The 25,560-nt window shown below is 38.6% G+C and overlaps 1 protein-coding gene across 1 annotated transcript; it reads left to right on the forward strand.

Moving 5' to 3' along the window:
* The first annotated feature begins 217 nt into the window (after positions 1-217).
* On the forward strand, positions 218-25,560 carry MCHR2 (melanin concentrating hormone receptor 2). Its single transcript, XM_014964500.1, has 6 exons — positions 218-294; positions 4,068-4,274; positions 11,671-11,880; positions 18,763-18,957; positions 21,944-22,063; positions 23,143-25,560. The coding sequence occupies exons 2-6, from the start codon at positions 4,093-4,095 to the stop codon at positions 23,465-23,467; spliced, it is 1,032 nt and encodes a 343-aa protein (XP_014819986.1). The 5' UTR covers positions 218-294; positions 4,068-4,092; the 3' UTR covers positions 23,468-25,560.

Here is a 25,560-nt window from a genome sequence, read left to right on the forward strand (position 1 = left end):
CACAGTAAATGATAAAAAGGGTGTTTACTACATTTACAGACTGACAGATCTTAATTTTACCTTGGTGCAATTTTCTGGAGGTTTTAGCTATCCTTTTGAAAGGAAAAGCTTTTTTAGAATCGCTCTGTTTTAATGCAGCTCAGCAACAGTCAGGGTCCTTGGACAATTATTATGACGTGATGGCCACTTCCCTCTGTTTTTGCTTCCTATTTCCTCAGGATTCCTGAAATGTCAGGGAGGTTTAAAACCGTGAAGATGTCAGCGCTGCGGAACTCGGAGTGGGCACTAAAACAGGTATCACATTTTCCTGTGGTCTTTAAACTCCTCTCAGAGAGGGGTTTTGTTTGTTTGTTTCCTCCAGGGTAACTATCGTGCTAGGTTGGGGGTTTTTTACATATATTTAGCATTTGTGTAAGCGTTCGGAGCTGGGCGCAGCCGCCGGCGGTGTGTCGGCTGTAACGCGCTGTTCCCTCGATGTTCCGCCGAGCGCGGCGTGACGAAGCGGCGGGTGCGGGTTCAGGAGCGGGGATCGGCTGCAGGTGAGCTCTGTCCCGGGGGTCGGGGGGGGGCAGCGCTTCCCCGCTCCCCTTTCAGCGGGATGATCCCTCCGGGAGGAGTGGCGAGAGACCGGGGCGCCCGGGACACCTCGGCGGCGGCTCCTCGACGGCGCCCGGGCGGCGGGGGCTCCGCGGGAGCGGGGCGGCGGGGGCGCTGCGGGAGCTGGATGCTGCAATTTTCTAAACTTTTGTGCTCTGTGTGCTGCCAGCCCTGAGGGATTTCTTTCTTTGTCCCTTTTGTTTTTCTAATTTTTTAATTATTTTTTTTTTAATTCCACTTTGGGATTGATGCTTGTCTTTAGTGGAAAGGTGTCCGTCTGTCTGTCTCCAGTAAATGTTGCAGAAGGGACATGCATGTTGCATGGGACAACGCTGAGGGTCAGGACCTCTCCAAGCCTCTCTTGGAGAGAAAGATCCCAGTGGCATTATTCTTTCTTTGTCCCTTTTGTTTTTCTAATTTTTTAATTATTTTTTTTTTAATTCCACTTTGGGATTGATGCTTGTCTTTAGTGGAAAGGTGTCCGTCTGTCTGTCTCCAGTAAATGTTGCAGAAGGGACATGCATGTTGCATGGGACAACGCTGAGGGTCAGGACCTCTCCAAGCCTCTCTTGGAGAGAAAGATCCCAGTGGCATTATTCTTTCTTTGTCCCTTTTGTTTTTCTAATTTTTTTTAATTTTTTTTTTTTTAAATTCCACTTTGGGATTGATGCTTGTCTCTAGTGGAAAGGTGTCTGTCTGTCTCCAGTAAGTGTTGCAGAAGGTGAGTTGCCCGGGACAACGCTGAGGGTCAGGATCTCTCCAAGCCTCTCTTGCAGAGAAAGATCCCAGTGGCATTATTTAAGGCAAAGTGCTTCGGCTGGTGGTTTTATAAAGAAGAAAATAGGAAGGCTAAGAAAATATTTGTGTGATATGACGGCTATGTTTTAAGTCAGCAGTTCAACTCTTTGAAAGAATTCTGGTTTTCCAGTCTTTCCTACTCATTGGAATGAGTCAAAATGACCGTTTCTGTTGATCATTCATTGCTTCATGTTTATTGGAGAAGACACACATATCTTTCACTTGCAGCAGAAATTGAGTCAAAACCGAAACATACAGGGGTTTTCTCAAGGCTATTGTGCAGAATAACCTTCAAATATTAAAATCAGGGTTAAAAATCAGATGGGACTATTGAATTTAAATAGCCTTTCTACTGACACTCCCTTTTTTGCTTGGATTTTGGTATCATGTGAAGCAAGTCATACTATGTGAAGAATAATACCTTCCCTTAACAGTGTAATTCATGTTCACTCATCAGAATTACAGAAATAAACATCTGCTTTGTAATGCTAGCTAAAGAGTAGCTGGTGATTTACTTAAAAACTCAGATGAAGCAGTTCTTTTATTGAATTTATATTGGCCTTACATAGAAATCTCCAAGCAGAGCTTCTGCTACAATGTCATTAAAATTCTATGACTCAACAAAAATGTCATATTCTGAGCCACGTTTTCAGTATTTTCTAGATTTCTGTTGTTACATTCCTTCCCTTTCCCCTTCCCTCTCTCCCCCTGCACCAAAAAAAAAAAAAAAAAAAAAAAAAAAAAAAAAAAAAGATCTATCAAAGGGGTAGATGTTTTTCTACACCATAGTGGTTTGTTAATCCAGGGTTATTATTTTGGAAATTTAATGTTGGTTTGGAAAGTTACAGCTGTTCTCTTAGGTGAGTATTTGTGAAAAGCGTAAACCCAGATTACTTGCAGTTATCTCTGATACAACCGTGTGGGCAGTAGACTGCATGGGAAGCCAAGGCAAAGACAGTAAGGAAGGAACATCCAGAAGGTTTCTTCTCTCTCCTTGTGGTAGGCATTACACCACACATAAAGACCAAGGAAAATCATATTGACAAGGATATGTGATATCACTTAGCAACAACCTGGTCTTGAATTTTTGTCCATCAGGTAGGTTATGTGGGAGCAAAGGTACAATGGAGCTGTAGGCATAGTGAAACAGGGGGATACAGAAGAAGCAGAAGCAGTAATTGTCCCAGTTCTGTGATAACATCCCAGTGAGTTAAAATAGCAGGACAGACCCCAAACCAGACATTAACATTTCTGCAATCTTATTTGATTTGGTGTCCAGTTCATTGCTCATTCTGAAACTTAGTACTACGTCCTAGTAATGGAAAGTATCCTATATCCACTCTTATAAAAATCCATGTAAACTGTTTAAATATATGTGCTGCTTCAAGGTCTTCAACCTCTGTGGATATAAATGGATAATCTAAGCAGTAACATTTACCTTGCATTTCCAGCACTGGTCTTGTCATCATGGTGCAGACGGGCTTGTTGCATGATGGTGGAAGGACCTGTCTTAGCAATGCTTTACAGAACTGAGGTAGATATTTTGTGGTCCAAATTTCTTCTTCAGTTCTTAGGCCAAGTAGGTAGATCTCTGCTTAATTACTTCCCCTCTCCTTTACTCTTCATTTGAATACATCTACCCTCACCCAATTTTTAGTACAACCCAGCCCTGTCTACGAACAATCTCATACATAATTTATTTTATTTTATTTTATTTTATTTTATTTTATTTTATTTTATTTTATTCCTTCCTAAAAATAAGAAACAGAGTTGTATCATTTGAAAGAAGGGCATGGTTGACACACAGGTAAACTGGTATTTCTCTCACACTTGTGTCAGCAAATTAAATGGACTCATTCCACAGCTGCCATTCACTTTGCTTAAACAATAAAACCTTGCCATGTAACATATGGCACACTGCTCACAGTGAACAGACTGCAAATTTTCCAAGGAAAACATGGTCACGGCACTCTTGCTAACATAGCAGTGTCCCAGCGTCATCAGTCCTAGCATACCCAATTAAAATGATTTATGATACAAGGCAACAGTTTTATTTAGGTGGAAGATGACCAGGTTAGACTGTGCTCAGAAAAAACAGAAGATGTGGATTTAATTCTTGCTTCTGCCACTGATTCAATGCAATGGCCTGAGGCATGTTTGTTATCCTTTGCTGCTCAGCTAGTCCATCTGCAAAATGCAGATACTTGTGTCTTGCTACACTTGCAAGAGTTTTTTCCCTACTAGAGTTTATAGGAAATGAGGTACAATAAAGAATTATGCTACTACATCATTAGGGCCAGTGAGAAGATATCCTTGTGTTTATTTCCACAATGTTGACTATATGGGTTTCACTTTTATAACTGAACTTAGGTTAGCTAAGTACTTTCCTTACTGACTCAGCCCTCCATTTTTATATTGTAATAGCTTGTCAGAGGAAATGTGGACACATAACAGATGCATTAAAAATTTGAAGTTCCAGAGAGTATATTTCAGCTTTTACATTTTGTACATTCAGTTCTTTTATGTCCCATTCTGAATGTACAAAATGTTTCAGTGAAAGGATTTTATGAAATTCAGATCGTCACTAAACAGTAATATACACTTAGATACACTTAACCAATGATATTCAAATGATTAGTCCACAAATAAATTATTTTCTCTTGCTACTATAGAACTAACTCCTAAGGTCACTGAAGAATGAGTGAATTTCAGCCTTCCTGTCAGAACGGTACACCAGGTTTGTTTAACAAATCTTGGAGTGGATGGCACCATTACCAGGTGATAACTGCTGCAGAGACAATCATCCTTCCCTCTCTGATTGGAATAATCTGTTCAACAGGCTTAGTTGGAAATATCCTCATTGTGTTCACAATAATAAGGTATGGAATTGAATACAGTTTGCAATAAGATTTATTGCTGAAAAAAAAAAAAAAAGATGACTACACTGAGGAAGTGAATTGCCCAGCAAAGAAAAGGATAGGAAGTTTTCCATGTTTTGTTTAGTAATTGACATTTACTTCTCATTTAAAAAAAAAAAAAAATTAGATCATGACTACAGAGAGTGGTAATGTATGCCTGCAGTAGCCTTTTCTTTTGTGAGAAAGCACTTAAATGAATGATTGATGTCAAACATATTCGAGGAAACCAAAATGCCTTCTTCCCTGGCTTCTGTTACAGTTGGCAGCAATGTTCCTGCTGGCCCATGTAAAACATAGACTGAGCTTTAAACTGGAGATATGGTACTAGCCAGGCATTATAATGTTTTACAAAATGTTTTTAAGATCAGTTGAAATATAGTCTTTTTCTCCTTTGAAAACTGGACTTCTAGCTCAGATTATTTTATTAACAAAACTCTATCTAACTTTTGTCCATTTATAGCAGCTTCCTAGGACTCATTGCTTCTTTTGAGCATCACCTTACTTCTGGAAACAAGGGTCTTAGTGCCATTCAAGGATTCTCACATGACAGGAATTAATAGCTCAAGGTATTTTTGTTGTATTCTCAGAAGGTAAAATTGCTGAAGTTGCTAAAGTTCTTTGGGTCGTAAAATCTGACCCAGGCGTCCTTTATGCAAGAAAATACTTTCTAATCTCTTCATTTTAACAAGATAATACTTTTTCTATATAATAATTTGCTGTCAAGTGGCTGATGTTACCACAAACTCAAAATCCATAAGCATCTATCTTGAAAAAATGGCTTTTATCTTCAGAGCAAATCTAACACCAATAATTATGACAGCATAAAATAATATATGTCACACTCCACAAGGATTAATGTCCTAATTAAGATGGACTCCACCACTACATGCTGTGCTGTTACAGGAAAGATTTCCAAAGGCCTATCTAGAACTAATTGTTTTTTAGACCTGGAGCTTTAGTAAACTTCCTTGAAACTAGCAGAAATCAAATTTCTGGTACACTCAAGAAGCTTGTAGCTCATAATCTGAATGCAGAAGAGAAGAAATGTGGAAGCAGTATGTCTGAAGTGAACATAATGGCAATATGACTTTTTAAATGTATGAATGAACAGAAAGGAAAAAAAGAAAACATTGAGTTTCTAAAAATTAATTGTAGAGTCTCTAAAATAATAAAATGGAAGGAAATTGAGAAGGAACAAAGATTTTTTTTTTTCCTTCCTGGTGAAAAGCCTTTGTCTAGCTTAAATAAAAATGTGAGAGACAGAAGGAATAGACACAGACAATGACTTGGAAAAAAAGAATATAATTTAAACCATATTTGCTTTCAAATTTATGGGCATGGACATTTATACATAGGAAAATAATTTGAAAGTAGTATGTTAAAAATTTAATATTGTAGTTACCAGCACTAAAAAAGACAGCCACAAACCTCGGGCTCTATAGATGAATGTACATTTAAAATGTAGTTACATTTCAAAAAATAACCATGTCAAATTCTCACCTTTCACTAAGTAGATCAGATTCTACTCAATGGCTCGGCTTCTGAGTTGTGTCTTCACTCTGTATTGAGCACATTTTCTCATGCATGCATTTTAATTTTGTTAGCATTACAAAGTCAATTATTTTAAGAGAGAAAGAAGCTAGATTGACTCTCTAATTGACTAGTAAGTTATTTACTTTTCAGTAACAAATGCTTTACTCATGGTAGAATATGGTAAAGAAAGAACCTTGGAATTTCAGCTCCCCAGTTTTATTTACAGGTCTGCCAGCTAAGGGTAAACATTTTAAAGCATGAATTAAAACTATATTATTGGCAACTTATTGGGAGAAGATAACTAGAAGTCCTAATGAAATGTAAGTCTACGCACTGAGATTCAGGTTTAAAAATTCATATCTCAATGACTTTTGGCTGGCACTCCTTGTGGGAATTAATTTCGTCCCTAGGGAATAACAGAGGGATCTGAGATATGATGCTATTTAATGAAAAAGAAAATGGTGGAGAAAATGCCGCAAGAGTTCAGTGTCAGCCAGAAGTACCCAATAATCTTCATCCCAGCAACCTACAAAAACTGGTCCCCAAAACTGCAGCTCTATTAGCAAGCATTTTATGTAAACCTACTGACTTCGGTGAACCAGCTGGTGGGAGAATGGCTGTGTTTTTATGTGGAGGGGAAAAATGTCATTCAGACAACCCCAATTAACTGCATTAGTCTGACTTTGTATTTTTAAGGAAGAATATGTCACAGAAGAGAAAAGAGAATGAAATACAATTTCAATTATCTTGCAAGTATGGCTTTCCAGATTAACTTGATTTTTAATAAGATAACTAATTGTAAGTGGTAAAATAGTATTTCCTAAAATGGGAGATTGCAGATAAGTGTCACAAAACTTATTGCTTGCATTCTGAGTCTTCAGCTGGAGGTGTATTTGCAACTGGATATAGTCACTAACAGAAAATTTTTGAAACCGGTACACACAGGTAACCTAGCCAGATCAGAGATTTTATGTTATCAGATTTTATATGTCATCATGTTGGAAGTTATTAACTCCGCTAAAGGACAATCTAATGAGTTCAAGAATTATAACATGAGGAAAAAACAGCTAAAGTGTGGATGGTATTAGGCGATGTTGATAAGAAACAAGTTTCCAGAGAAGGTTTTCAGGAGAAATAAGTTAACGTGGAACCTTCAGGGACTGATCATGGGGCCAGCCAGATTTCATACTTTGCCCCAGAGACTTGAGGCAAAGTGTAGGAGTGTGTCAATAGTACTCTTAATGATATATGCTGGGGAGTTGTGGCTGATGTGAAGGAGTATTACTGTCACACAGAAAGAACCAGATAAAGAATAGAAGGACTAGAGCAATAGAAAAGCAGTAATATTTAATAGCATGAAGACATAGAATTTTTTTGCAGTAGTATTCTTTTATAAATAGGAAGGACTGCTGTCAGTTAGGAAAAAAAAAAAAAAAAAAAAAAAAAAAAAACTCCTGGGATTGCTGTGGGCTGTCAATGGGCTAAAGCTGCGTGAGAAGCACACACAGCTGTAATACGTGTAAGGGTCTGCCTTTCCGGGGGAAAGAGGGAAACCCTAATGCCATTCTCCAGGCTCATAACAAGGCCTGAAATACAACTCTCACCAGCTGTTTACAGGAAAGATAAGAAATTCAGACTGGAATAAGAACAGAAAAGAGCAATTACTAGAACCAGAAGAATGGAGAACTATGAAAATTCACCTAAATTTGTTTTAAAAAAGGCTCAGATGTCTGTGCTTGCTCTCTATAAATCAGAATCAAATACAGCAGAAAGGGTAAAGGACTGTTCAAAACTGGTACAAGAACAATTGGGTAGTCCCCAGTCAGGAGGTATTAAAGACTAATAACTGGAAGGTTATTATAATTTTTACCTTCTAGAACAGTGATGTCCTGTGAAAGCCTTCAGTAAGAGTAGTGGAAGTAAAATCAGCATTTCTGAGATGAAGCTGGTCAGTTATGAGGAGATCTTTTCTGGTCATGTTACCTGTGACAGCCAATGACTCTGTTCTGTAACAAGGGGTATCTCCCAGTTTTAGGCTCCTGCTTTTCCTAAATCCAGCAAAAAAACCCTAAACATTGTACAACGTACCCAGTGCCCTACAACTTATGTCAGCTGTTCTGCTCTTTATTCCTTGCTGAGATGGGAAAGCTAAGTCTCTCTGCACTGACATGCTGTCAGTTTACTCTGATTTCTATGATTCTGTTTTAGATTTGTGTCAGAAATAAAAAGCAAGCTAATGTTAGAAGTGTGGGACTTCCCATGATGACATTTGGCACAGCAACAGATACATGTCCCTGTGTGATGTTATCTGGCTTGACTGCAAGATTTAGTTAAACTAATATTTTTTTGGACCAGAATATCTTGGACAAACTTCTGCATCTATTGCTAATCTAATGCTAAACATTAGACAAAATTGTTATCCAATAACAACTTAGATAGTTGAATTACTTGGAATTCATCACTAGATATGGTTAAATAAGGAAAGTCACTGAGGCAGAAATATAGAACAGAAACTTCTTTGTGCAGTTTTTCATAATGGTGAAAAGCAATGAGCAAGATTCAGTCCCACAAGATTTTATAGGCCTTATCCAATAGTAGAGTCATCTGAGTCTCTCCATGGAGAAGCACTACTGAGAGTAACACAAATCATCTTTGTGATATACCTATCTAAAATAGACTGAGTTTCTCCCAGAGTTCTGTTCCTCTGCAGTGATTATAGGAGTCAAAATCATTTGGAGACATCAGAGGTCTAAATTTCAAACATAAAATTAGCTTAGCAGAATTCCATCCTCAATTAAAAGGAGAAAAGATACTATAAATCTTTCCTGATAAATATTGAGAATTTTTTCAGCAACTAGTGGAAAATAATACGTACAGAAATGACCCAAGAGGGAGCACCGTGCGTGCTGGCCAGCAAAAAAGGGCTACAAGACAGTGTTAAGTAGGTGTAGGAGTGCTGCTGTTGGGCCTGTTCTTCTCAGGGACCAAGGATCTAGGTAAATTCCAAGTGTGAGCAGAAGGGAAGTGGACTGTGGTTACCAACGGAGCTGGAAATTTAAAAAAGCTTCTTCTAAGTCAAGGTGGTTGGCTGGGAATGGTTAGATTTTGTAGGAGAGAACAGGCCTGGGCAGGAGGACAACTTTAAAGCTTGTGCTACCTGCCATTGCAGACCTAGTCCATAAGGGATGCCATTTTCACCTTTCCTATTTGAAGAAAGAGTATGTGCTTAAGTTTTTAAATGTGTAGTACTTATAAATCATCTTGTCTTTGACCTGAAAGATCACTTCCAAATTAACACTTAAGCTTCTAGTTAATGAAGACTCTCTGTCCAAGAGGGTATAAATAAATACTGATGACAGCACGTAATGCAGTCAGAGGGGATAAATAGTGACTGATGACAACACATAATGCACTTGTCATGTTCCTTCAAGTTGTTACTGGAGTGACAGCCAGTATATGGATTATCACATTGTTGTGTATGCTCAACACCTCTTTTTTTAAAGGATTGGGATCATTCAAATCCATTTTAATAAGTTTAATCTGCAGAAGTAGAATTGAAGAGAAGGTAGGACTAACCACAGTTTTGACGTATTCACAGGTTTTGCAGAACAGCAGTTGCCCTTTTGTACGTTTTTCATAAGGTACTTCAGACAGAGAAACTAACCTGGCATATGTGGAAGGATGAACTGACCAGCTAATATCTGTGGATTGAGAAATTGATGAGAAGCTTTCAAATCTGTGGCAAGAAGGTAGAAATCACTGAAAAGATTAAAAGAAAGGAGTTTGAAATTGAGGCTATCACTATTATTTTCCTGGATTTATTTGTTTGTTGTTGTTGAAGGCAAGCACCACCACCTTAATAAAAGATAAGAAAGTTATAACTATAAAATGTGGCCAAAATTATTTGAGATCATAAAATTTACTGCACAAGATACTATTTAAATATTGTAGCTCTGAGCCACCACAGGAAACTATACAAATATCTGTATGAAAACAGGTGTCCTGGCCTCTGGATGCTGATCTAAAAAGGCATAGTTTTCTTACCCTCAGTGTAAAGCATGAGACAGTGGATATTACAATACTTCCCTTTACATCAACTATGGGACAACTGTTCACTGTACATTCTTTGTTGACTAAGTTTAGCATAAAGTGTGAGAGTTGAGAATTTGAGTTGCTTATTCTGTGTCCAAGAGTAATTTCTAGTTTAGTATGATTTATCCTGTTAATGTGAATGAAATAAAGCAGAAAAAGGCCATTTTAAGTTTTTCATAAAATGACATGTGCAGGCAGTTTTCAGACGCTTTGAAACCTGTGTGTTTGAGCATAATGGTACCATTTGATGTCTTGCAGGAAACACAGTTTGGGGCTTTTCTTTTCCTGGAGATTTTGCATCCTTCAATGTTCACAAAACTAAAGGCACTAGAGGAAAAAGATCACATATGCATCATTCTCTCCACAAGCTCCGGTCATTAGTGCCAGAAGATATACTTTATAGATGTCTGGCTTTGGTTTCAGCATCATAACCAGATGACAGTGAATCATACTTCATAATTTATTAAAATGTTTGAAAAAAATGCTTTTGTCTGGCTCATTCCCTCTCGCTTAAATTTGTTTCTTTGGAAACATAGTTACTTCATAGTTTGTAGCATGCAGTGAAGGCACCATGAAAAATATGAAATTAGAAACTATTCTCATGCAGGTCATTCTAGGAAATGATGGTCATAGAGGTGGAGTTCTGAATGTGGTTTGTGGGCAGCCAGGTGGATTTCTCTCAGATGCAGGTTCTTCTGTGTCTTCCAGTAAGAATGACATATAAACTGGTGCTTTGCAGTAGAAAGTGGAAAAAAATTTGGTTAGGCATACTGAGAGGGAACCTAGATAAATACTCAGACTAGATATCTAATTTGTAAGTCAATTTAGGTAAGGTGATTTCTATATGGACATTGTAGATAGGAACCTTTTTTAGATAGTCCTGTAACTAAAAAATATTTTATAAATATCAGTGCTTCTCAAAGATGCTTTGTGCTTCTTTTGTTGATTTATATAGAATAAGACAATTTAAAGTCAGGAATTCTTTCAACTGCATGTATAACATTCATCCAGGCCTAAATCAGGGGGTGTACTAAGATAAAGATTACATTTTGGTAAAGGAACCTAGGGAAGCATATATATGACACAAAAGCCATGCAATATAGACGTTATGAAACTGGAAAAGCCAAATCTAGAGTACTTATATAAAGACTGCATGTGGTTTTAACTCAGTTGTGTTCCCTGTGTATGTATAAACTTCAGGATAACATCTTTAAATATTTGATTGCATGTTATTTTTTTTTTTCCCAGAGGATCTTTCCTCTTTCACCGGTTTCCGTTTTTACCTTGAGCACTTGAAAACCTTCAGTTTGCATCTTTAAGCAAGACTCAGCCCAAGGTCACTACATCACAGGAAGGCTCTGATGTCTACTCCTATTAATACTAGGCTGATATTTCTAGAGTTCCTATGCCCAAGAGACCTGTGTTTATTTTGAACACTTTATAGTTTTCAAAGGAGAATATGGATAATTGTGCTGATGTTAATAAATCAAATAGCTCATTCAAACTCACTGCTGAGCAAAATTATGACAAATATATTTCTGTTGAGCCTAAAATGTTTAGTTTAAAATATCTTTGGGTGGACAAACTTCCCCTGACTATAAAATAGTCATTCTGACAGTGTATTTATTTGTGTGCCATTCAGTTTTGAGGCCTGCTCTATCAATGGCATACTTGAAAAACAACACAGTAACTATGTCAAGTAATCATCTTCACGCCTTCAAATTTATTTCAGAACTCAGAAGAAAACTATCCCAGATATCTACATCTGCAATCTGGCTATAGCAGATTTGGTCCATATCATTGGCATGCCCTTTCTTATTCACCAGTGGGCACGTGGAGGTGAGTGGGTTTTTGGCAGCCCTCTTTGCACCATCATTACCTCCCTGGACACATGCAACCAGTTTACATGCAGCGCCATTATGACTGCAATGAGTTTGGACAGGTATGTGGTTTCAGATTTTAATTCTGTACCCAAGCACAATAATACCTTTTTTGGTTGTTTTTTTTTGTTGTTGTTGTTTTTTTATAAGGTTGGACTCGATGATGTCAGAGGTCCCTTCCAACCATGGTGATTCTGTGATTCTGTGAATGCCTGATTGTGTTTATGCAAAGCTGCATTAAATCAAGAATGAGAAATGCCATCAGTTATGGTTAATGATTTTGAAAACTGCAGGGATCCTTTTCTGATATTTGTGGAGGTGATAGAAGTATTTTAAGTCTCGCTACAGCATCATGCTGTGAACGTGGTCTTAAGTGATGCTAGTCACCAGCAGTATTAGTATTCTGGGGTTTATCTTTAGAGGTACAGCTTAATGTCAGTTAATGTGTAAAGGCTTAATGTCACTAAAAGAAGATTTGTTTTAACCATTCTTGTTTAAGACAAAAAACTGGCTTCCAGGCAGACTGCAGAAACCTGTTATTTTTTAAAACCTTTATTAAAATACAGTAAGAGTACAACAGGAATTTTAGCTTTTACTGTGACTAAAGATTTCAAAACCAGCTTCTATGTATTCTTGATCCTAAGGAAAAAGTGACCAAATTCAGGAAAGAAAAGTCTGCTTTGAACCAAAGAGGTCTTCTTTCATGTGTCAGAGAAGGAAAAATACATGAAGACAAACTTCCCTGCATAGCACAAGGCCTTAGTCAATCATTAAGACACTCAAGAGACAACTTTGAACTTATGAGCTAGGATAAACAGAGCCAATGAGAAGGATGGTTGCTATTGAACTTGTAGCATACCAGACAGCATACTTCCATGGAATAAGAATGTAGACACTATAGAGAGGGAGAGAAAAATTATCAGAAATCAGAAAGTAGAAAATTGAAAGTTCAAAATAATTTTGAAATGAAGAATGGTTTTCATAAGGAGGCTACACTAATGCACGATATTAGAAGTCTTATTTGGTTGACATGCAGTTTAAAAAAGAGCCAAGAAGTTTAATTTTAAAAGCTCTGTTCTTATATTTACCTATGAGTGATGTGACAAATGACAGACTTTTACTATATTCCTGAAGAATTTACACATTAACAATATTTTTAATCTTGTGGTTTAGAAAAAAAAATATGCAAAGACAGTTAATATTAAGGCAAGTAAAAGACATGACATCTAATAGGGAAAGACAGAATATCAAAACCTGGTATAAAAACCAGTTTAAGTCCCAAGTAAAGCCATGTCTTAAAATAGACATTTGGGTTTTTTTCCAAATTACAGGGTAATCCTGTGATTTCTTTTCTATTCTGAGGCAAGCTTTTCCATTTCAAATACACGTGCCTAGGGAGAGCTCTTCAAATTGCTTCTGTCCCATTTGTTTTATCACTGCTGTTACCAATTGTGACACTATAGCCAAGAGAGACAAAGGTTTTTTTCAGATAACAAGCTCCCAAACTGTTTAGTGCTTGATAGTTTCAGTAAAGCACCTCTGAATCCACCCAGGAGCTTTCGTTAAGTGAAAAGATTAAGTCAGCTATTTTGCAAAAACAAATCAGCAGAATTTATGAGATTTTGCTTGACTGTAAAATCATCCCAAATTCACAATAAAAGCAAGAAACATAATTATACCTTAGTAAATGCTATGGTTAATGCAGTATCAGACAGCTTCATGTTCTCTTTCACATTTCTCAAAAATAAAAGCACTTCTAAAGGAAGATAAGACTAGGTCAGACCTGGGAAGGCACTTCCTGAAGAAGCCTGAGCTGAATAAAATGACTATCACATGCAAATTAATACCTGTCATATTGCTGGATAATGTTTTTATTCCCATAAATCCTCTACTTCATAAAATAGGAGTGAACTATATCAGACAATGGTCCAACAGAGACTTTAGTATTTCAGCATTTCTTTTTGCAAATCAAATTTCTTTATAAGATCTTAAGAAGTGGCAAAACCAGCTGTTCTCTCCATGGAGCTTTAGAGGTCAATTTATGAGGGGTACAATGTATAAAAGTTTGTTTTTCATTACTCACTTTAATATGAAATAAAAAACATATAAGGAAAACTGCAAAAACTATGCAAGTTGAGTATGCCTATTAAAATTTATGAGAAAGTTTCCTAAACTGACATCAAACACATTTTTTTCATACAGATTCATGTTTGTGCCACAGGCAGGCATTACATAAATTATACCTGGATGAAACTTCACTAGCAGAACTTTTGCCTATTGGTTAAAAGAACTTTCATAAGAAGCAACTCACAGCCCCTGTTCTTTGGACATGGATGCACATAGGCACACATAGAAAACTATCCTAATATAATTCACCCCCGTGTACATGAAAAGTAAATCTGACTGTTCAATGAAAATATCACTGTGCAAATCTGGCCTAAGTGAAATCAGAACTGTGTACGCTGCAGACAGTGTCTCCTCAAGGCCAATATTATGTTGCAGTCCCTGGTGAGACAGGAGAGATGGTGAGGTGGGTGAAAAGAAGGTCCAGTATCATGTCCTACACTAATATTGTTACTTGGAACATTCCAGTAAGTCGCTTGACTTAAATGAAGATTAACATTGCAATTGGCAATGACAGTGACTTCTTTAAAATGGCAAAGGACCACTTTGGCCTATGACATTTTAAAAAAAGATCCAAGACTTACACATTCAAGGTAACCGATCCAGACTCAGGAGTCACATCATGCCTTATTCCTTCGTGGTACACAAGATGCAGGTGGTGAGCCTATGTTGGAGTTTATTCCTATGACAGGAGACTGTGAGGTACATCTCATTTCCTGTCACATGAATCCACTGGAGCATCTCAGAGGAAAATGCCACTGTTTAGGCCCCTTCTTACAGAGTGCACCTGCTTCTGGCTACTTCTGCAAACTTTGGCTGTATGAAAAGGTGTAATCCTCTTGATGGGGGTTCAGTTGCTGTGATCCAAGGCGTACTTTTGGTATGGCACAGCTATATAATCCTGTTGCAGCCTCCTGAGAAAGTTGCTAAATGCTAAGCTTTGCTTAAGTACCTAGAGTAGAAATATGTGTGCTAAGAAAGGTAAGATAGATTGCAGCCAGAGACAAGATTGTTGAGGTGGAGACAGCAGCTGAAAGGTTCAAGAGAGACACAGTCACAAAGAGGTATAAAATACTAACAAAAATCAGGGAGTCTGAAGATGCCCCTTTACTCCCATAGACAGCTGTCCAGCAAAGACTCAAGAGTGTCAGAAAGAGTGTCATACATGGGTGGTAAGCCCTAGCTGTCTGTTATTTGCTGTAATAACCAATAAATAATTGCTTTTGGTGAAGATCCTGTTTGCAAAGTGTCTCTGTGCATGGGAAAAATTCCCTTAGCAAGTTCTTGAAGTCTGAGAGTTACATAGGGTACCAGTCAATTTTGAGGGCTACATAAACATTTATTTAGCCTGTCCACTTAAGGCTTCAGGCATATCAATGGAGAGATGAAGCTGGGAAGATAAATCTGGAGTAAGTAGCTCTGTGACTGCTGAGAAGAAACAGGCGGGTGTTTGCAGCAGCCAAGACTGACAGGCGTGAGAAAATATGTTCCCGGTTTGCCTGTTGCTGTAATGTTGCTCTAAGAAATATTTACCAAGGCAGTATCACTGGTAGGGTGGGGCCATATCTCTATGAAAGCCACGGGCTTTCAGTCATTTAAAACCGGAACCACTCGATTTGTCATGGACTAATCCATTTACCCATTCTTCACACTCCTTTTTCTGTCGCTCCTTGCTTCACTTCACATGCAGTTCATAAACACCCCAGCCAGAGGAAAAGGTAAAAGCAAATGAGCAGCCCTTCATTTGCCTTTAGGAGTAGTACCCTTTGCTACCTCTTGGGGCAATCCTAACAGCAGTATATTTTAAGCCAATTCAGCTAATATATTAATAATTAACATTAGCAGATAATTTATACTAATTAGTTATAGCAATAATAATAATAGTTCCTGTATTCTATAAATATGCAATACTTAGCAATAATGTTAGACCGTAGGATGTCAAATATGATAGGTTAAGATATGTCCACGGGCAGGAAGAAAAAAAAGTGAGGAAAAATCCAAGCTCTAAGCTGCATTTCCCCTCTCCTTGTCCTATGTGTATGACGAAGTATGACCACATGTTTATGGCTTTGTCAGAAATCAGACATGACATGCAATTAGCTACAACATCAACTAGGAGCGCATGCTCCCATGAAATGTTTTCTCTTCCAAAGTGTCACTTTGGCTTTCATGATCATACCATGTACTTGGTGACGGCTGGTCTCACAGATGTTCCTCCAGGCATCAATGTAACAGCAAATTTGGCAGAAAGACAAAAAAGAAATACTGTAATAGGCATGGGTAACAGGCACCACATACCTTTGTGCTTTTGGAGAGCTCTGCAGGCTCCATCACTACCTTCTTCTCTATCTCTCTGTGTCAGAGACGCAGCTCAGACACTCCCACTATTATTTGTTTCAGGTAAGTGGGCAGTGATGGGCATCTCTGGAGCTGGAAGATGTGGATTCAGTACCCATCCCAGGCTAAAGGGTTCATTTAGACATGCCATTCGTTCCCTTAATGATGTCCAACACCCATTAAAGCAGATAGTTTTATTACAAACCACATTAGTCTGATAACAGCTAGACTGCAGCTGCTATCAAAACGTTAAGTTCACTGTTGATAAGTTTTGAGCTACACTGGGCTCTGGTCCTTTGAGCAGAGGCAATACCATCCATTAAGCCACACGTCACACGGTGCCTTAAGAGCCTCAGCCTTTCGCATCGCTAACAGCCCTCTCTCTGAAGCTCTGTAGCTGGCTTTCTGCTGGCAGCCCTGCGCCCGGTCACCCAAGCTGCCTCAGCAGCCTTTCCCAGAGCCTCTGGGGCAGCACTTTCCCCTTGTTCCCACGCTGTGGATCTCTCCCTGTTATCCTCCAGCCCTGCACCTGCAAGCCCAACCGCGTTGCTATGGTGGGTTCTCGTGGGAAGTGACTGCCACCGGCGTGGGAATCCCCCCTTCTTCCCCTCCCTTTTCCTACCCTGTGGTCAAAACTTCTGGTTGAAATTAGTGGACCCAAAAAACATGCATGCCCCCAACTTAACAGCAAGTCAGCGTGCAGCCTCAGCAAAGCGTGCTCTCAGCAGCACCAACGGCATCATAGGCAGGAGCAACTGGTAAGAAGTGAGTCCTGATGAAAACTATGTTGATACTGTGGAAATAGCATTACAGGGAGGACCACGTATGGCACTGGAGAAGAGGCCCAGAGGTGGGTGCTTGTCTGGAGACTCCCCTATTGCTTCTCTTCCCAGCTGGCCACTCGGGACAGCTTTACCTTTCCACACTCTCTATTTTCACTTTGATTTTTCTGTTAAAGTTGCTATACGCCATCAGCTACAGACCCTGGTAAAAAATCTCTATGCATTTTCTTAAAAACCTTCATGCAATACACAGTTTTTAATGAAAGATCTAATAAAAAATAACTGCTGTTTTTGTGGTTGGGTACATTGTGAGCTTAACCAGCTTGAAACAAAAGGGAGAGCTCACCAAAACCTCATATGAAAGCATTAAGGAGTTTTCATATCATCCAACTGTAGGCACGAGATAAAGTTCAGTCTCTCACTAACAGCAGGCAGCAGGCATGTGTCTAAGAGGTGACTCACAGGGTCTATGGAGAGCACGACAAAGGATGGAAAATTATGTCCTGTTGCTTTCCTTACAGCCTGTGGGGAGAGGGATGCTCGGTTAAGTGTATTCTTACTCCATATAATGTCTATACAGCTACTAATGTCACTTTTCTATGCTTCCCCAACACACCCTATTTTCATCTTACACACTTTCATTTTCTCACAAATATTTCCTTTAATTCACAGTTTATTTCTGATTCTGGTTTTTTGTGGTTTTTTGCAATGTCAACTGTAGCTTTCTTCAGTGTTCATCTCTGCTGCTGATTTAAAAAAGAGTTGCACTATTCCTCCTTTACTTTGCATGGAGATGTTGTTTGCACCACTTGAAAAATGAAAGCAAGCTCAAAGCATACATAGTATGCTTACACAGAAACTAGTATGTTTACACAGAAACTAAGAGGTCACATTTTTTGTAAAGCAGGAGCAATCACAAGTTTTAACAACTTGAGAAGCTTGTAAATTACTCTCAATTACAGTGATCCTGTAAGCAATATCAGTGTCAGAGGCTATTTCCATGAAGCGGCCAGTGAAATAGGAGATGTAGCTGAACTGAGAATGGTACAAAGCAGTTCTACCATTGCAAATGTAGAGGATTTCTGTTCTTTCTGTCACCATCATGAAGATTGAGAATAACTGCATGAAATTAGACATAGCTTTTTAAGATATCGTATGCCAGAAAAGCCTTTTGTGATTCTAGCAATAATGGCCATTACTTTAACCTTTTTTTAGTGAAAAGAACTTGGTTGTTGCAAAGCTTGAATAATTAAAGAAATCTCTTTCGTACTCATATTCAAGCAAGACCAAAAATAATTTATTATCACATGAAATATGAATCTTTCTTGGTCTTATGCCCTGGTTCCTGATCTTCATTGGCCCAAGGGCAATAATACCAAGCAACTGAAGTGCCGCAGGCACCATGTTCTGACAGGCTGGTAAACCTGATCTGTGAAAAACAAATACAGGATCTCAAGCAATAGTCCAAGGTCTGGCAGGCAACATGTTGCCAGCACCTATAGATAAGGATCTTCTGGTTTGAATCAGATATTTACATCCTGTTGAATGTACAAGTACGGCTACATATTAATACAGATACAGAAACACAACAAAGGAATGACAGGTATTGAAAGTTACTGCTATCCGGTTAATGGTATTTCTGGTTGTTAGACTAAATATTTTATTGTTGTTCTGTTATATTGCTGTTTTCTGCTTTTACAGGTACCTCGCTCTTGTCCGGCCATTTCGCCTAACCCACCTCAGAACAAGATCCAAGACAATTCGAGTCAACTTATGTTTATGGGTGACATCGTTTATTCTGATGTTCCCTGTGTGGGTCTACTCAAAAGTAATAAAGTTCAAAGACGGTTTGGAAAGTTGTGCTTTTGATCTAACCTCACGTGATGATGTTCTCTGGTAAGCTTTCAAAGCTTGAGGGATCATGTCTTCTGCTGGTCTTCTGTCTGGCTGACAGGCAGGCAGGCATATAGATGGATGGATGTGCAGATGGATGGATGGATGGATGGATGGACGGTTGCATGGATGAACGGATGGAACAGGATTAAAGCTGAAGCTGAGCCTTGTCCCATTCAAGTCACTGTATCTCAGATGTATTGGTAATAAAGAGGCAGCCCCAGAACGATCAAGTTCAGCAAGACAGCTCCCACACAGCAAATCTAATTGAAAGATTTCTCTTTCTCCTTATCTTCTCTTGCTGCGTTTAGGGAACTGTTGTTCACAAATGGGATGTCATTGCCCTTTCTGACCTGGTATTCTGTCATGTTTGGAAGATATAGATCACAGAAGAGATTAAACACTCCACTTGACTTTCCAGTACCTCATGGCCAAGCAGATTCCTGCCAATTTGTTAAATTCAAGCTGACTAGCAAGGGACATAGAAGAAAATTTTAAAAACCTTATCTAACAGATAGCAAATTTAGACTGATTCTAGGTGCTTTTATGTTACTGTGTTAATTTGGATGAGGAAGGCATGTTTGGAGTGAGTGTCCGAATTGTCTCTAATTACTTAAATTCACATTATTCAGTAGTCTCAGAGCACATGATCTGTATTCTTTTTGGGTGAAATCAGGCTGGAAAAAGTGCTCTGGGAACTCAGTGAATGAAATTCAATCACTGTTGTGCACTCAGGCCTCAATCCACAGGATCCAGTTAGAGAAAATTCAAAGTTAAACCCCTGAACATGAGTATAATGTGTCACGTCCTAAGCATCAAGTACTTCACAATACAGAGTTATACTAATCATTTACATTATGCTGTTCATTACATTATTTGTTATTGTAGACAAAGCCTAAAAGAGTGTGTTTGAGCACTTTTTGTTCCAGTCCCTTTCCCCCCTCCTCCCTTCTACCCTCCCAGCAATTGAATTTTAACCAGATTTTTAATGGAATGAATTCTAACTCTGGAGCACCAGAAAAAGAGAAAAAAATGTGTAACAGTACAGAAGTTAAATCTTTGAATGTCAGCAAAGTTTGATGACTTTCTCTGCTGAAGACTTAAGATATTAATAAAAACAACCCCTTGCATGGATGAACGGATGGAACAGGATTAAAGCTGAAGCTGAGCCTTGTCCCATTCAAGTCACTGTATCTCAGATGTATTGGTAATAAAGAGGCAGCCCCAGAACGATCAAGTTCAGCAAGACAGCTCCCACACAGCAAATCTAATTGAAAGATTTCTCTTTCTCCTTATCTTCTCTTGCTGCGTTTAGGGAACTGTTGTTCACAAATGGGATGTCATTGCCCTTTCTGACCTGGTATTCTGTCATGTTTGGAAGATATAGATCACAGAAGAGATTAAACACTCCACTTGACTTTCCAGTACCTCATGGCCAAGCAGATTCCTGCCAATTTGTTAAATTCAAGCTGACTAGCAAGGGACATAGAAGAAAATTTTAAAAACCTTATCTAACAGATAGCAAATTTAGACTGATTCTAGGTGCTTTTATGTTACTGTGTTAATTTGGATGAGGAAGGCATGTTTGGAGTGAGTGTCCGAATTGTCTCTAATTACTTAAATTCACATTATTCAGTAGTCTCAGAGCACATGATCTGTATTCTTTTTGGGTGAAATCAGGCTGGAAAAAGTGCTCTGGGAACTCAGTGAATGAAATTCAATCACTGTTGTGCACTCAGGCCTCAATCCACAGGATCCAGTTAGAGAAAATTCAAAGTTAAACCCCTGAACATGAGTATAATGTGTCACGTCCTAAGCATCAAGTACTTCACAATACAGAGTTATACTAATCATTTACATTATGCTGTTCATTACATTATTTGTTATTGTAGACAAAGCCTAAAAGAGTGTGTTTGAGCACTTTTTGTTCCAGTCCCTTTCCCCCCTCCTCCCTTCTACCCTCCCAGCAATTGAATTTTAACCAGATTTTTAATGGAATGAATTCTAACTCTGGAGCACCAGAAAAAGAGAAAAAAATGTGTAACAGTACAGAAGTTAAATCTTTGAATGTCAGCAAAGTTTGATGACTTTCTCTGCTGAAGACTTAAGATATTAATAAAAACAACCCCTGATTATTTTCAAGAACTTTTGAAGGACGTGACACTCCCAATAACCTGAAAGAAATCAGAGAAAATAGGAGAAAAACAAAGTTGAAAGGATTTGGGGAATTCAGCCTAGTCCATCCTTTCTCAGATGGCATGACCAATTCTCAGAGGCTTGTTTATTTCCACATTAGCAGCTTTCACACAGAAAAGTATGAAGACAAGTAAAAGGAGACTCTGATAGGGTAAAAAACAATGACCTTCAATAACCAGAAAGTTTAACAAATTTAAAGATGTCAATCTTCAAGGTGATAAGAAATAGTCTATGCCTATTCATCAGGAACAAATCATAACAATCAAATTTCCTTCCTTGATGGTGTTCTTCAGTTGACAAAGGATAAATAGAAACAAAATAACATGAATTGTAACAAAATACCAGCAAACCAACTTGAAAAGCTGGTGTAGATTTTATTAGAGTTAAAATCCAAGAAAAAACTGTGCTCAGAAGATGGTCATCACTGGTCTACTATCAGACTAGTGAAATATCAGAGGATTAAGCTGATAGTGTGCAGCATAAATGTTCGCAAGAATTTTCACTAATTATATGGGTACTGGAAAAAGTGCACACATGAAGAACTTAGAAAGTGAAGTGGTGTAATTTGTGATCAACGGTATTCCTGGAAGTGCTGAACACAGATTTTAATCCTTGAAGTACTTGGAGTACTAGGTAATTGCTGCTACATAAAACAGGCTCCATGTATCTCTAATCAAGAATCACAAATCAGAGACCACTTTATGAAAAATGTCATTTATATTTTTTTTTTTACATTTATGAGTTGGTCTTTGTGTAATTGCCTTGTTTGTTCTTTTTTCATTTTGCTTTACAGGTATACGCTTTATCTTACTATGACGACTTTCTTTTTTCCTTTACCATTGATATTTATTTGCTATATTTTAATTTTATGTTACACATGGGATATGTATCAGCAAAACAAGAAAGCGGGAAGGTAAAGTATTATTCATGCTTCTTCCTATTTCACATGCTCTACTCAGACTCCAAAGGTTTTATATGTAACAAGCCAAAAGGAACAGTCCTAGAACAACATTTAGGCACTGCACCATGTAACTTTCATTGCTTCAGGCTGCATTAGGTTCCCAGGAAACAGATTAAGGATGGGATTCTGGGGAGGGAGCAAGATAACCCAGTTAGAAGGAAACACTGTGAAGAAAGCTGTGGCTGAAGTCCTCAGCTTATCTGAGGACAACAAAAATGTACAACCGAACACTGCACTTCTGGCTGTGTGAGGGCACCTGGCCATGCAGGTCTCATGGCTCCAAGATTAGGAAACCCTGGGAGAAGGTGGGTGCCAGGTCTGGTGCCACCTGCAGTGTCCCAGGGATCTACAGGTCGGGTGCTTCCAGGTTGCATTACCCATCCTGTAGGAAGGGGACTCCAGGCCCCAAAAGCCACTGTTCACAGCCCAGGGAATTCTAGGCAATAAAAGAAAATTGACACATGAAACTTGAAATAGTTTCCCAGTTTCCATGAGAGCAGCTCCTAGTCAGCAAGTTTTAGTTCTAGGACTATGTGCTTTGGATTTCAACTTGAACCAAATTTCTATGAAAAAGGAAATTGATTTCCATTTTGGTGCAATTTTTCATTCCTCAGAGGGGAGAATCATTTACTTCTTTTCTCTGAGTCTTCCTTAAGCTCATGATAGTCAGGTTTTAACTGGATATTTCTGTTCCAGTTGTAAGCAAAAAAATGTAGTCATATATGTAAAGGGATGCAAAGCTATATAGCTCCCATGTTGAAAAAGAGTAAGCATTTTTAATGAAAATAATTGTCAGTATTTCATCAAATATACATAAACAATGCTCAGGGGGTCCCTTATGTGTGTAGTCTAGGATCAAACTCAGCCTAAGCAGAAGAAATAATAAAGTGCAAACAACAACAAAATGAAGTTGTTGAGAGTTGGATTTTGCTTGCACTGAAAGTGAATTTGGCCTCAAATAACTGCCATTCATTAACACACTCAATCCATGCCATCATTTTCTCACCTTGGGATCCTTCCTTGTTTTGCAGTTACACCACCAGTATCCCCAGGCAGAGAGCCATGAGGCTCACTAAGATGGTGCTTGCTCTGGTCAGCGTGTTTGTGGTAAGCGCTGCACCCTTCCATGTGATTCAGCTGATGAATATTCAGGTTTCTCAGCCAACCCTGACCTTCTACGTGAGCTACTACGTCTCCATCTGCTTCAGCTATGCCAGCAGCAGCATTAACCCCTTTCTCTACATCCTGCTTAGTGGGAACTTCCAGAAACGTCTCCAGCAATCCACAAACATGGAAGTCAGGATGGCAGAACGGGATGTCAACGTCATTGAAAACACCCTCAAGTCAAGTTTTTGAAAGGAGGGTCTTGTCCCAAGAAAAATGCGTTATCCATGTGTACATTTTATCGGTTGCAATAGATGGGCCTGATTTCACTTCCTTTACAAAAGTGTAACTCAGAAGTGGTTTTGTTGCTGGAATTGCACCAGTGTCAAGCTGATGTGAGAAGAGGATCTGCACCACTGTTTGAAAGATTAGAGCTCCTAGAGGAGGAATTCTCTGCAAAAATATTCTGCATTACTTTGTCATGTTTGCATTTTTTTTATGGTGATTTGTACATAGACGAACCAAATGTCCAGAGATAAAAGTGGATTTTAAAAAAACTGTGGTCCTCTGGTAGTAAGACAGAGTGACTGTGGCAGGCATTTGGGGTCTGACACTCTGTGGAGTCATGGAAACTGCAAGTTAATGACCAAAAGATACTTAGTTACTGATGACTCAGAAGGGAGTAACTATTGATTTTTGTCTTATCTACAGCTGTCTCATCTGACACTTGCTTCTGCAGCTATTAAAGGCAGGGGAGACACATAAAAGACACTTTTGGAGGAAAACTACTTTTGAGTTAACCTTTCCCCATGTCTTTGCAAAGAAAGAAGTGAATTCATAGTGTGTGTCATTGGAAATTATTAAACCTAAATTTTGAAAAGAACTCTGTTTCAGAGATACCTTTGTTTTTCTTTTCTCAAAATCCCTGCTTCCAGGACAGCCCTGAGAAGGTGGCTGAAATAGCTCGATGTTAATCTCACTACAAGTGCAGAGAGGAACTTGGTGCTTGCCCAGGATGCACTCTTACTCATTTCAAGATGGGTAGAAGAGCGCCTACTTGCTGTCAACAGTTAATCCCCAAGGTTTCTAGTAGTAGGATGTAATCAAACAATATTTTTAGCACCTTCAAAGCTAATACAGAAAATTGGTGAAAAAAGAGTTCTATTGAAAAATCTAATGTTCTTGACAGATGTTCATAACTTTGGTGTTCACCACACTGTGGGTTTATCGGAACCATGTTCTTTTCTCAGACCACTTTCTCTTATCTCAGGACTTCACTTACCACTTTAATTGGTGAAGATAACATTTCACTAGGACCTGAGGTTTATGGATACAGTTTTCTTGTTATTCAGAGACCTGATGAATCTGAAACGCTTAGGATCCACCTCTTCAGGTTTGCAGTTTGCTCCCGTCTTGTCTCATCCCAAATGGACCTTTTATTCATTTCTTTGCAGCGCTGTGGGGGTCACATTTTGTGATCCCACTCCATGATCTACCAACCCACTGCAGGACTCATAAAACAGGAGAGAAAAAAGCATCTTATGCCAGGGAAAGACTGGTCTGCACATTCCCAAACTGTGGATTGAGGTACTGCCCTGACTTTTGCCATCACACAGCATCTGCCAATCCCATAGGGTCTCAAACCTACAGAAAAAGGAGTTTAAGGGATTCAAAATCACTATTCGTAGTGTAAAGCCAAAGCTTTACATAGAAAATGCAGCATAAAACTTTTGTGATGGTATTATTATAACCAAAGTAGACTAAGGGAATACTCAACATAAACAAGTGGAGGAAACGCCATCATTAAACCCTTCAGGACAGCTGCAAAATGATAAGATTTCAACAGATTCATTTTTTCAGATCTGGAAAGGTTGTCTACTTTTTTGAGCTGTATGAATTAGTCTATTAAAAGTTTTGTCTCTAACTATATGCCTTGTAATTAAAAATTAGGTAATTAATTAATTAACAGCCTGCACACAAGGCAGCTTATCAAGCATTAGGAAAAGCCCTGCTAAGTGCAAGCTTGTTAACTCACTGTTCCAGTCTGTGCCTGCATGTGTCACCTTGTTTACCTGTTCAGTGAGTCACCCCAGCTACTTGGTAATTCAGGATACGATATTGAACACTTACAACAATGGTAAAATAGTCTTTTTTAATAGCCTTTGTGTTTTTCTCTTTCACCTGTCACACCTCCACTTTTAAACTTTCTGTGCTATGAGGTCATAGCAGTGAAACAGAACCACAGCAGCACAATTTCATGAAATTTTTCTAACAACAGCAAGCTCAACAGGGCATTGAATATCTTCTTGCATGAGGCATTACTAAAATAGTTCAGAGTTCGGCCT

The sequence above is a fragment of the Calidris pugnax genome, unplaced genomic scaffold (genome assembly GCF_001431845.1).
Source record: "Calidris pugnax isolate Ruff unplaced genomic scaffold, ASM143184v1 scaffold219, whole genome shotgun sequence".
In the NCBI taxonomy this organism is placed as follows: domain Eukaryota; kingdom Metazoa; phylum Chordata; class Aves; order Charadriiformes; family Scolopacidae; genus Calidris; species Calidris pugnax.